General features: G+C 46.9%; 2 protein-coding genes across 19 annotated transcripts in view; both read right to left on the bottom strand.

The window, feature by feature from the left end:
- Positions 1–7,385, bottom strand: part of Gle1 (GLE1 RNA export mediator) — a 33,800-nt gene extending 26,415 nt beyond the window's left edge. The window contains exons 1-3 of the mRNA XM_090330786.1: positions 7,226–7,385; positions 3,240–3,467; positions 359–469 (exon numbers count right to left, since the gene is read on the bottom strand). Of these exons, the coding sequence (XP_090186912.1) occupies positions 359–469; positions 3,240–3,467; positions 7,226–7,324 (438 nt within the window). The 5' untranslated portion in view covers positions 7,325–7,385. The remainder of the gene's footprint in view (positions 1–358; positions 470–3,239; positions 3,468–7,225) is intronic.
- Positions 7,386–10,325: 2,940 nt separating this feature from the next.
- Odf2 (outer dense fiber of sperm tails 2) overlaps positions 10,326–12,980 on the bottom strand; it is a 40,154-nt gene continuing 37,499 nt past the window's right edge. For all 18 annotated transcript variants that reach the window (XM_090330768.1, XM_090330759.1, XM_090330762.1 and 15 more), the window contains 2 exons: positions 12,579–12,704; positions 10,326–11,183 (listed from right to left, as the gene is read on the bottom strand). In XM_090330768.1, coding sequence (XP_090186894.1) covers positions 10,995–11,183; positions 12,579–12,704 — 315 coding nt within the window. In that variant the 3' untranslated portion in view covers positions 10,326–10,994. The remainder of the gene's footprint in view (positions 11,184–12,578; positions 12,705–12,980) is intronic.

Below are 12,980 nucleotides of genomic sequence, written 5' to 3'. Positions count from 1 at the left end.
GGGGGGAGGGTAATTGATACGAAGACATGTGAAAGGGTATCAATGTATGTGAATTAATGCACCTTCTATCTGGCAAATATCATGCAACCCTTTTATTAATTACAATTAAAAAAAAAATGAGTTGAGGGCCGGGTTCCAGGGGCTCACACCCGCATTCCCAAATACCCAGGAAGCTAAGACCTGGGGAAACTTGGTTTGAAGCTAGCCTGGAAAAACAGTCTGTAAGACTCGATCTCTAAGACTATATGAGTATCCATGATTCCATGGTAATACATAGTGAGCATTCCTAGACCTGGGGAAATTTAGTGAAATGCAGCCTTCTAGGGTCAAGACTGCCTTGCTTTACAGGTTTACTTACCGTCCCTTTCATTCTATGCACAAATTCATACATTCGAATGCAGCCTTCCACTCTGATCCCTCGGGAGGACTGCAGGGTCATGGGTTCTGGGACCTGGGGCTCATGTCTGCCCTACATAGACAAAAGTTTAAAAAAAAAATGCTTTTGGCACGGTTAAGTTTATCTCTTGTAGATGAAGGCTTTCCATCACTAACAAAACACTAGAAAATCAGCTTGAAGGAGAAAAGGTTTGAAACAGAGGTTGTCAGGGTCTTTCCTATCTATGGCTACTTGGCTTCACAGTGATGGCGAGGAGCATGGGGTGCAGCAAAGCTGCTCACTTCTTGTTACAGAAAGCATGGGAGAAGGGGCGGGCAGGAGGAGAGCAAAGGGATTGGAGAATAAATAGCGAACAAAGGGACATGCCCTCAATGATCCACTTCTTTCAACTAGAAGCCAAATAGGCTATTAAATTATGAACCCAGCAACAAATTGATCCATTGATGACCGTGTTCTGACCCTGAGTTCAAGCCCCAGGACTGCAATAAATAAATAAACTGGTATCTGTTGTTTTGGGTAGCTTTTTGGTTTGCTTTGATTTAGGTTGCCTACTTGATTGTTTTACTTTGCCCACAAAATGCTGCTGCTTTCATTTGAAAAGTCAGAAGTGAAGCTGTGGTTCAAGTGGTAGAGCCCTACTTCTGAGCAGAAAAGTTCAGGGATAAAAGCCAGGTGCAGGCCGGGAGTTTGGCCTAGTGGTTAAAGTGCTTGCCTAGCATGCATGAAGACCCGGGTTCAGTTCCTCGGTACCACATATAGAAAAAAGCCGGAAGTGGTGCTGAGGCTCAAGTGGTAGAGCTCTAGCCTTGAGAAAGTCCAAGGACAGTGCTCAGGCCCTGAGCTCAAGCCCAGGACTGGCAAAAAAAGAAAAAAAAAAAAAAAAGCCAGGTGCAGTGGCTCATGCTTCTAATCCTAGTTACTCAGAAGGCTGAGATCTGAGGATCACGGGTTCAAAGCCAGCCTGGACACTAAAGACCATGACACTCTTATCTCCAAGAAAACTACTACAAAACCAGAAGTGGCGCTGTGGCTCAAGGGGTAGGGCAGTAGCCTTGAGCTGAAGAGCTCAGGGACAGCGTCCAGGCCCAGAATTCAAGCCCCATGACCAGCAAAAAAAGTTCAGGAACGGCTCCTGAGTCTAAGCCCAGGATGCTAGCACAAAAACAAAAAAGCATAAAAGTAAATCCATTTAGTAATTTACTTAAATTCTAAGAATTATGAAATTTTATGCATGGAGAGAACCTCAGCAATTGAGTTCAAGAGTTACAGATGAAGAAACAAGCCTTTCAAGGAAGAAAATCAAACCTCAAACAATGTTTTTTTTATTTTTAGTTTTCACTGGTACTAAGGCTTGAATTCAGGGCTTCATGCTTTTTATCTTGCTTAATGGAAGCTAATGCTTTACTTGAGCTACTCCTCCAGCCTGGCTTTTTGCTACTTACTTTAGAGATGGGATCTTTATGAAATTTTCTGCCAAGACTGGAGCTTTTAATCTTGACAATCCAGAACTCAGCATAATGAGTAACCAAGATTTACAGGCAGGAGCCACCAGTATCTAACTTAGTTTTTTTTTTTTTTTTGGTGCCTAATGAGGTAGTATGTCAGATGTCAGTGGCTCATGCTTAGCAAGCAGCTGAGATATGAGAATTGTTTGGCTGGCACTGTCCCAGCTTCTTGTGCGGAAGGCTTAGTAGCACTCTACCACTTGAGCCAAAGTGTCACTTTTGGCCTTTTATGTTTATGTGCTACTGAGGAATTGAACCCAGGGCTTCATGCATGCTACGCAAACACTCTACCACTAAGCCATATTTCTAGCCCTGAGAATTGTATTTTGGAGCAAGCCAGGACAAAGAAATCCAAGAAACTTATACTGCCAATTAGTTTTCAAAAAGATGGAAATAAGCCAGGAGTTTGGCCTAGTAGTGGAGTGCTTGCCTAGCATGCACGAGGATCTGGGCTCGATTCCTCAGTACTACATACATAGAAAAAGCTGGAAGTGATACTGTGGCTCAAGTGGTAGAGCTGTAGGCTTTGAGAAAGCCTAAGGACAGTGCTCAGGCCCTGAGTTCAAGCCCCAGGACTGGCACAAAAGAAAAAGAAAAAAAGATGGAAATAGGCTAGGCACTGGTGGTTCATACCTGAAACTCTACCTACCTAGCTACACAGGAGGCTGAGATTTGAAGATTGCAACTCAAAACCAGCCCAGGCAAGAAAGTATGTGAGTCTGTGATCTCTAATTAACCAATAGAAAACCAGAACTGGAGCTATGGCTCAAAGTTGGATGGCACTAGCCTTGAGTAAAAGAGCTGAGAGACAGTGCCCAGCCTGAGTTCAAGACCCACAACCAACCAAAAAAAAAAAAAGCAGGTGTAAATTTCATTCTAAGCCTTCCAGCAGCTACAATGTTCATAAGGAAAAGAAATCCAATTACTAATGAAACTGAATCTATTTGGTAAGACAAGAGTGGACTTCCTGCCTCTGAGTCTTCCTAAGGAAACACTGAATAGTATAGTAAACACAGTTCCTATCAAGAGCTGCAATGAGAACAATCATTATTTCTTCAGGGAAAGGTCACTGCCACATTAAGTAATGAACACTATAACTTTGTAGCCACCATGTCAATTTTTTTTTTTTTTTTTTTGTCAGTCCTGGGCTTGAGCTCAGGGCCTGAGCACTGTCCTTGGACTTTTTCTCAAGGCTAGAGCTCTACCACTTGAGCCTCAGCACCACTTCCAGCTTTTCTTTCTATGAAGACCCGGGTCTTCATGCATGCTAGGCAAGCACTTTAACCACTAGGCCAAACTCCCGGCCCCCATGTCAATTATCTTAAATTAAACCTTACCTTAGCTCCATTTGGTGATGTAGGAGACACTGGTGAGCTGGCAGAGCTTCTGATGGGAGATGTAGGAATAAGTAAAGGCTGGTCTAAGGCTGAAGTAGAGTCAGAGGATGGTGAATTCTCAGAGGAAGAAGAGTTCTCTTGAGCTTGCTTATAGGGCAGGACGTGATCCACTATCCATCCAGAATAAGAAGATAGTTTGGGAAGAGACATACACTCTTCCAAAACATCCTAAAGAAAAGAAGGTTTAGTCCAATTTATATATCTTCTGATGTAAGCATGTTTTTCTGAACCTCTCAGAAAGCCCATATAAATAAGTCAACAGTGGGCCCGGGAGTTTGGCCTAGCGGTTAAAGTGCTTGCCTAGCATGCACAAAGACCCGGGTTCGATTCCTCGGTATCCCACATACACAACCAAGCCGGAAGTGGCAGAGACGAGACACAACCAAACCGGAAAAGTGGCAGAGACAAGACTGCGACGGCGACAGAGAGCGAAAGAAACGAGCTGAGCTGAAGTGAACAAAAAGCCCAACCGAGTGGTGGCCGGAGCGAGCGGGGCCGGAGCGTGCGGGAGCGAGCCGAGCCAGAGCCAGCGAGGCCGGAGCGAGAAGGGGCCGGAGCGAGCAGAGCCAGGAGCAAGCGAGAGCTGGCCGGGCCGGAGCGAGCGGGGCCAGAGCAAGCCAGGGCCGGAGCGAGCGGGGCCAGGAGCGTGCGGGAGCGACCCGGGCCGGAGCGAGCGGGGCCAGAGCAAGCCAGGAGCAGGGCTGGGCAGGAGCGAGCGGGGCCTGAGCTAGAAAGGGGGCCTAGCCGGGCCGGAGCGAGCGGGGCCGGAGCGAGAAGGGGCCAGAACGAGCTAGAAAGGGGGCCTAGCCGGGCCGGAGCGAGCGGGGCCAGAAAGAGAAAGGGGCCAAAAAAAAAAAAAAATAAGTCAATAGTGAAGTTCCCAAATTATTGTGTTAACAGTCAGAAATGAAAAAGTGCAGTGTTTTCTGTGTGCATATGTATACAGTAGTACTAGGACTTGAACTCAAGGCCTGGGCATTGCCCTTAAATAAAACAGTAATCCCAACATGAGGCAGAGACAAAAGGATAGAGGTTCACAGGCAAAAAACCAACCAAACAAACAAACACAAAAAAAGAATCGGTAAACCAATTATGGTGCACATATGCCTGTCATTCCAACTATGTGGAAGGCACAGATAAAAGGAATTTAATCCAGGAAAAACTGGGCAAAATCTCCAGTCACGGGGCAGGAGCGTGGCCTAGTGGCAGAGCGCTTGCCTAGCATACACAAAGCCCTGGGTTCGATTCCTTAGTACCACACACACAAAAAAATAGTTGGAAATAGTGCTGTGGCTCAAGTGGTAGAGCACTAGCCTTGAGAAAGCACAAGGACAGTGCCTAAGCTCTTAAGTTCAAGCCCCAGGACTGGCAAAAACAAAAAACAAAACAAAAACTTCTAGTCACTAGCTATTCAAAAGACATGGGCTGGGTGCCCATGGCAGGCACTGGTGACTCACACCTATAATCTTAGCTAATTAGGAAGCTCAAAGCCAGCCCATGCAGGGAAGTCTGTGAGACTCTTATCTTCAATTAAATCACCTAAAAGCTAGAAGTAGCTTAAGTGGTATGGATCTAGCCAAGGGTAAAAACACAGGGACAGTGCCAAGGCTCTTTGTTCAAGACTGTCTGCCATTACAGGCATACAGGCCTTCACACACTGAAGCAAACAGGGGTGAGTGTGGCTCAAGTAGTAGAGTACCTGTCTAGCAAGTGTGAGCTCTAAATCCAAACCTTGGTAGCCCCTCCTAAAAAAAGTACAATAAATGCCTGTAATTTTTCTTAAAATACTGTTATGACAATACCTTTCCTCATTCTTTTTAACGAATTCATCCCAGGGCAAATGTACAAGAACTATCATAAACAATGAAAAATACAACCGACAAACTATAAAACTATTTATGCATCACAGATATAAGACTTATACCTGTGTATAATATATTAGCCTTGTATCACAGATACAAACTACAGTTATCCCCAATACGTAAAGAATTCATAGAAGCCAGGTACCAGTGGCTCTCGTCTGTAATCCTAGCTGCTCAGGAGGCTGAGATCTGAGGACAGAGGTTCAAGGCCAGCCCAGGTCCTTGAGACTCTTATCTCCAACTATCAGAAAATCAGAAATGGTGCTATGGCTCAAAGTAATAGAGTGCTAGCCTTGAGCTGAAGAGCTCAGGAACAGTGTCCAGACCCAGAGTCCAAGCCCCACAATCAAGAACAACAACAAAAAGAATTTGGAGGGCGCTGGGAGCGTGGCATAGTGGTAGAACGCTTGCCTAGCATGCATGAAGCTCTGAGTTCAATTCCTCAGTATCACATACACAGAAAAAGCTGGAAGTGGTGATATGGCTCAAGTGGCAGAGGGCGAGCCTTGAGCAATGTCCAAGGACAGTTCCCAGGCCCTGAGTTCAAACCCCAGACCTGGGGGAAAAAAATTGTAGGGGTGTGGTTCCAGTGGTATACTGCTTGCCTGGCAAGTTCCTTTAGATATTTACCAGCACAAAACAACAAAACCCATAATCTAAGTCCGGTGGTTTAAAAATACCATACAGACCTGTGCTTGGATTCATTGATAGAGCATGAAGTCTCCATTTTATTTATTTATTTTTATTTTTTATTTTTTTTGCCAGTCCGGGCTTGAGCTCAGGGCCTGAGCACTGTCCTTGGACTTTCTCAAGGCTAGAGCTCTACCACTTGAGCCTCAGCACCACCTCTGGCTTTTTTCTATGTATGTGGTACCGAGGAATCGAACCAGGGTCTTCGTGCATGCTAGGCAAGCACTCAACCACTAGGCAAAACTCCTGGCCCTATTTATTTATTTTTAAACAGTAAAAAAGACAGCTAGGGGCTGGGACTCAGTGGCAAAAAGGACTTTCCTAGTAAGTGCAACATCCTGGGGTTCTAAGATCTAAGGCTCACAGTTCAAAGCCAGCCTGGGCAGAAAAGTCAAACAGAGAAACTTACCTCAAACAACCACTCAAAACCCAAAAGTGGTGCCATGGCTCAAAGTGGTAGTGCACTAGCCTTGAAATGAAAAGCTCAGGGACAGCACCCAGGCCCAGAGGTCAAGCCCCACAACTAACAGAGGAAGAGAGGGGGAGAGAGGGGGAAATAAGGAGAGATAGAGAGGAAGGCAGGAGAGGAGGAGGGAGGGAATCCGGGTATTTGTAACTCATGCCTGTAATCCTAGCAATCTGGAGGTCGGAAACCAGCCTGAGCAGTAAATTAATTGGGTTATATGCAATTAATCAGCAAAAAAGCCAGAAACGGAGCTGTGGCTGGAGTGGTAGAGTGCCATCCTTGACCTTGAGTGAAAAGCTAGTGAAACAACACAGGGCCCTGAGTTCAAGCTCCACAGGGCTGGCACAACGACGGTCAAAAAGATCAAATGCAGGAAAAAAAGAAATATGCTTTAAAAATTGTTCTCTAACGAGCTTTGAAGAGATAGAACCACATTCCGTCCGTAGCTAGATTAGCAGAAGGTGGCCACGAGGGCTTCGCCTTAACTCTCTCCACATCCCGGTCCGGCTCCGCGTTTGACAAACACTAGATAGGGTGACCACGCCCCCATCCGCTTGACAAATCCGCCCGGCGTCATCTCAACCGGGCTCATCTCCACGGCAGCGAGGAGTCAAGTTCTGTTCATCGCTCGCTGCTAAACCTGGAGCTTTCGGCCGATGAAACACGCAGTCCAGGAGCTGACAGGGCGACCGCGCTGGCCTCGAGGCCTTTGGCGCACGTCTTTAGGAGAGAGCGCCTTGGAAGGGCTGCCAGGGACGGGGCCCCTCGCACGAGCAGAAATCGAGACATAAACGCGGGTGGTTTGAGCGCACAGGGCCCCGGCTTAGCACCACCCAGGAAGAGGGGGCCGACGGAACCCCGGTCGCGGGCGGCCTGCGGACCCAGCGCGGCCCGGCGCCCCGGCTCACCTCGCCCCGAAGCAGCCAGTCGCGGTTGTAGCAGAGGCGACCTTTATTGGAACTGCGGAGCGCCTGCAGGGTCTCCCAGCAGCGACCCTCGGACGGCATGACGGCTCTGGCCACAGCTCCTGAGAGACGCGGCAGGTGACTCCACAAGCCCTCGAATCAGCCGCCGGGAAAGGGCGCCCACTTCCGTTTCCGGGTCACACATCCCGCGTAGCCCCGCCCTTAACGGTTGCAAAGTAGTTCCGGTGGCGCTCCTGCCTGCCAGCGCGCCTGCGCAGATCTGGGCTTCCGCGAGGGAGGTTAGCCCGGCCAGCAGGTAGAAAGCTGGGTTTGTGGAAAAATTCTCACCTCCTGTCCCCATAGTATAAGTGGGGCGGACTCGAGGGACAGGGGGCTGAGTGGAGCTAACGTCTCTCACAAGTATCTGCCATATAAACAGTATAAACTTTTTTTTTTTTTTTGCCAGTCGTGGGGCTTGAACTCAGGGCCTTAAGCACTATCCTTGGATTTTCTCAAAGCTAGAGCTCTACTCCTTGAGCCACAGAGCCACTTCTGGCCTTTTGTGTATGTGGTACCAAGGAATTGAACCCAGGGCTTTGTGCATGCTAGGCAGGCACTCTACCACCAGGCCCCGCACCAGGCCCCACACATTCCAACACATTCCATGGACTATGAACTCAGGGACCAGACACTGTACTTGACCTTTTGTACTTGACCTTTTGCTAAAGTCTGATACCCTACCACAGCTGTACTTCCAATTTTTAGATGCAACTCAAGGTGGCTCACACCTGTAATCCTAACTACTCTGGAGACTGAAATCTGAGGATGGAAGTTCAAAGCCAGTCAGAACAGGAAAGTCTGTGAGACTCATCTCCAATTAACCAGAAAACTGGAAGTGGTGCTGTGATAGACAAGAGCACAAACTTCTTTGAAGAAGAGCTCAAGGAAAGCACCTAAGCCCTGAGTTCAAGTCCCATGACATAACCCTTCCCCCACCCTCACCCTCACAGATTTTCCTATCCATTCTGACTGAATCACAATTTTGCTAGTAAAATATTTTTCAAAGAAAATTGTTAGGGGAGTTCCTGAAATGGACCCCTAGGAAGGCAGTCTGTCACCAGTTATACAGCTGGACCCTATACCTACCACTGATATTTTCACATTTTGGAGAAAGGATGTACAGATATATGTACACCTCTGTATGTCTACTGTGCTTGTTCCCCAAACCCCCAAATGATGGTAACAGTTGGCATTCTATCACTTAGCCACAGCTCTAGTCTGGCATTGTGTTTGTGTGAGAGAGACAGAGAAAGACAAAGGATCCTGGGGCTTGAAGTTAAGGTAAAGGCTCTAACCCCGAGCTTTTTTTTTTTTTTTTTTTTTTTTTGCCAGTCCTGGGCTTGAGCTCAGGGCCTGAGCACTGTCCTTGGACTTTCTCAAGGCTAGAGCTCTACCACTTGAGCCTCAGCACCACTTCCGGCTTTTTTCTATGTATGTGGTACCGAGGAATTGAACCCAGGTCTTCATGCATGCTAGGCAAGCACTTTAACCACTAGGCCAAACTCCTGAGCTTTTATGCTAAAGTCTAATACTCTACTACTTCAAGCCACATCAAGATATCCAGGTTTTCAGTAGAGATTTTCCTGCTTGGGCTGGCTTTGAACCATAACCCTCAGATCTCAGTCTCCCGAGTATGAACCATTGGTACCCAGCTGTAGAGTGGCAATCTGGTGTTCAGTTTGAGATATTCAGACTTTTCTACCTCAAGTGACTTCAAACTATGATCCTCAGATCTCAGCTTTCCAAGTAGCTAGCTGACTGGTGTTTGTGTGTGTTAGTCATGGGCTTGAACTCTGGGCTTAGGTGCTATCCCTGAGCTCATTAGCTCAAGATTAGCACTCTTCCACTTAACCCACAGCACCACTTCATTTTCTGGTGGTGAACTGGAGATGAGTCTTTCACTCCTTGGCTGGCTTTGAACTACAATCCTCCAATCTCAGCCTCCTGAGTAGCTAGTATTACAGGCATGAGCCCACTGGTGCCCAGATATTTTTTGTCGGTCGTGGGCTTTGAACTCTGGGCCTGGGTAGCATAAGGCTACCACCCTACCCCTTGAGCCATAGCCCCACTTGTGGTTTTCTAGTGGTTAATTGAAGAGTCTCACAGTCTTTAGTGTCCAGGCTTGCTTTGAACTCCAATTGTTAGATCTCAGCCTCCTGTGTAGCTAGGGTTACAGGCGTGAGCCGCCACACCTGGCTAATGTCTATTTCTGAAAAATGACATTTCAATGAAAAGTCCTTCAAAATGACTAGAAAGACATTTTCTAATCTTTAAGAGTGTAAGGGAGGAATCTAACTCCCAATTCTTGTAACGAGGGAAGGAATTCTCCCTTCTCCATTTCTCCCTACTTTGGTTTTATAAATCCTTGCAAGCAAGGCGCTGATGACACACACCTGTAATCCTCACTACTCAGGAGGCTGAGATCGGAGGATCATGGTTTGAAGCCAGCCAGGGCAAGATAATTCATGACACTCATCTCCAATTACCTACCAAAAAGCCAGGCATAGAGATATGGCTAAGTAGAAAAGTGCTAGCCTTTGGGGGAGGAGAGCTTAAAGACAGTGCCACAGACCTGAGTTAAGACACACAAGATGGGGTGGCGGGGAGGGGGGGGGGAATGACACTATAATAATATACACATATACCATCTCCTCCGTATCAGCTAAACATTGAGCAATGTCATATGAAGTATATTCCTTCCAGACATCTCAAGCTGCTATCTCAAGTGAGAGTGCAGAGAAAGAATCTTGCTAAAATGAAAAGCCTAGCGGGGACCTGGTGGCTCACACCTATAATCCTAGCTACTCAGGAGGATGAGATTTGAGAATCATGGTTCGAAGCCAGCCTGGGGCAGAAAGTCTGTGACACTCTTATCTCCAATTAATCACCAGAAAACTGGAAGTGGCACTGGAGCTCAAAGTGGCCGAGCGCTTACCTTGAGCTAAAGAGCATAGGAACAGGACCCAGGCCCAGTTCAAGCCCCACGACAGACATACATACATACATACATACATGAGTAAAATAAGCCATTTCATGGACCAAGTGTTTTGAAAGCATTTATTAACTCCTTGTATCATTTTATTTAGCAACTTTTTTTTAAAGATAGGTAAATCATCTAAATGGACCTTAAATAATTATAAAACCTCCTGTAAAACCACAAAAATATTTTGATAATAAATGCATTCTAGACATATAAAGAGAAACAAAAATAGATTACATTGTAAGGCCAGATAAGACTTCAGCCACTATGGGCCTACTATTAAGTGCTCATAGGCGCACATAGCCTCAAAGGAAACTCAGGCATGGTAGGTTTCCACTGGCACTGGGAAAACCCTGAATCCTAAAGCAAGAGAGCTCCTGCTGGTTCAGGCCAGAAGAAAATCAAGATATCTTCAAAAAATGAGGCCTAGAAGAAATGACCCAACTAAACTTTCTCTCGGGAGAGGAAAAACAGAGTTGGAAGAGTTAAAACTCTGATATCCTAATTTAGTAAACAAGGCCTGTCAAGGTTATTATAAACTTCCATCAGAAAAATTCTATCAGAGAAGACAACCAAGTGCTTCCTGCTTCCTCCCCGGCTTGCTAGGGACTTTTCTAGAGTTGATTCCCAAGAACAAGGCCCTGAGCACACCTCATCCCTTTCCAGCTATGGCTTGGCAGCTCTCAGCTCCCCTACACATCAGGCAGGACTCCCAGCCCTCCGTAAGCACCCTCAGAGAGGAGGAGACCGGGAGCGGATGGGCGAGCTGGTCAAGTAGGAGGTATAGGGACCATCCCCAAACACATTGGCGTAAGAGGACTTGAGGAACTGGACGTAGTTCTGCATGCTGCGATTGGTGCTCTCTGACTGCTCCAGACGGTCCTTCAGATCCTGCAGACGGCTCTGGTAACGGCGGTCAGACTAAGAGGAGAAGGAGAACAAGATGTCAGAAACAGGCAAAACAGAAGCACGCAGGGTTTGCTTACAGGATGCCATATAACTAGTAGCATAACTGCTACTAGATCTCAGTTGTTTTGTTTTACTTATTTATTTACATTTTTTTGTCAGTTCTGGGGCTTGAACTCAGGGCCTGAGCACTGTTCTAGAACTCTCCCACTTAAGCTACTATACCACTTTGGGTATTTTTTTCTATGTATGTGGTACCAAGGAATCAAATCCAGGTCCTCATGCATGCTAGATAAGCACTCTACCACTAGGCCAAACTTTTTCAAAGGAGTTGCTTTTTGGCCGAGAGTTTGGCCGAGTGGTTGAGTGCTTGCCTAGCATGCACGAAGACCCGGGTTCGATTCCTCAGTACCACATACATAGAAAAAAAAAAGCCGGAAGTGGTGCTGAGGCTCAAGTGGTAGAGCTCTAGCCTTGAGAAAGTCCAAGGACAGTGCTCAGGTCCTGAGCTCAAGCCCAGGACTGGGGAAAAAAAAAAAAGGAGTTGCTTTTTAAAAGACAAAGTTTTCCCCGGGCAAGGTGGTTCACGCCTATAATCTCAGGAGGCTGAGATCTGAGGATTATGGTTCAAAGCCAGCCTGGGCAGTAAACACTGTGAGACTCATCTCCAATTCGCCATGAGAAAACCAAAAGTGGTGCTGTAGCTCAAGGGATAGGATGGGAGCCTTGAGCTGAAGAACTCAGGGACAGCACCAAGGCCCAGAGACCAACGAACAAAAAAAAAAATAAATAAATGGGGAGCAGTGGTCAGAATCCAGCCTAATATCCTTCAAATATAGACAAGTGACAGGATAACCAAAAGAAAACAAAACACATCTTGCTAGGCACTGGTGGGTCATGCCTACAATCCAGCTACTCAGGAGGCTGAGATCTGAGGACCATGTTCTAAGCTAGTCTAGACAGAAAATTCCCCATGAGACTCATCTCCAACTAATTTCTCAAAAACCCAAGTGGAGGCCGGGAGTTTGGCCTAGTAGTAGAGTGCTTTCCTAGTATACATAAAGACCTGGGTATGATTCCTCCGTACCACATACATAGAAAAAAGCTGGAAGTGGTGCTGAGGCTCAAGTGGTAGAGCTCTGGCCTTGAGAAAAATTCCAAGGACAGTGCTCAGTGCTCAGGCCCTGAATTCAAGGCCCACAACTGGCCAAAAAAAAACCCCAAAAACCGAAGTGGAGCTGAGGCTCAAAGTGGTAGAGCACCAGTCCTGACCAAGAGAGCTCAGGGACGGAGCCCAGTCCCACAATAATCAAAAAGAAAACAAGAAAAGAAAAAGCAAGCGTCAAGTTAGTGAAAACCGCGCAGAATGCAATGCCTGCTCTCCCAGTCCCGCCCAGCAGCCTGACTCACGTCGTCTCGGGTACGCCGAAGCTGACCAAGCTCAGTTTTGGTCCTGCTCAGCTGGGTCTCAAGATCCAGAATTTTGCTCTGAGCTGCTCGCTCCTTGGTGAGTGCCTGTTCCTTGGTTTGTTCCACCTGCACAGAAAGCACAGAGGTGGGACTTGGCTGGCTTGGTACAGGGATACCTGGGGCAAGGAGAAGGCTCGCCGCTCCCACTACCTGGTCAGAGAGTACTTAGAAACCAATTTGAAATGCATTTCTTGGAGCCTCAGGACAGTAGTGAACCACGGGGGCCTCCTGCACCCAGCTTTGTCAAGAGCCGTTAGCTAACATGTAGTAAACTCTTGTCCAGTCTCGGGAGGGAGGAAGTAAATGAGCAATCAAATTGTCACTGGATTCTCCCAGCAAACT

Source organism: Megascapheus bottae, chromosome 3, assembly GCF_031878675.1.
Source record: "Megascapheus bottae isolate mThoBot1 chromosome 3, mThoBot2.hap1, whole genome shotgun sequence".
In the NCBI taxonomy this organism is placed as follows: domain Eukaryota; kingdom Metazoa; phylum Chordata; class Mammalia; order Rodentia; family Geomyidae; genus Megascapheus; species Megascapheus bottae.
Note: the sequence above shows the minus strand (reverse complement) of the source record. Positions and strands in the feature narration are given on the sequence as shown.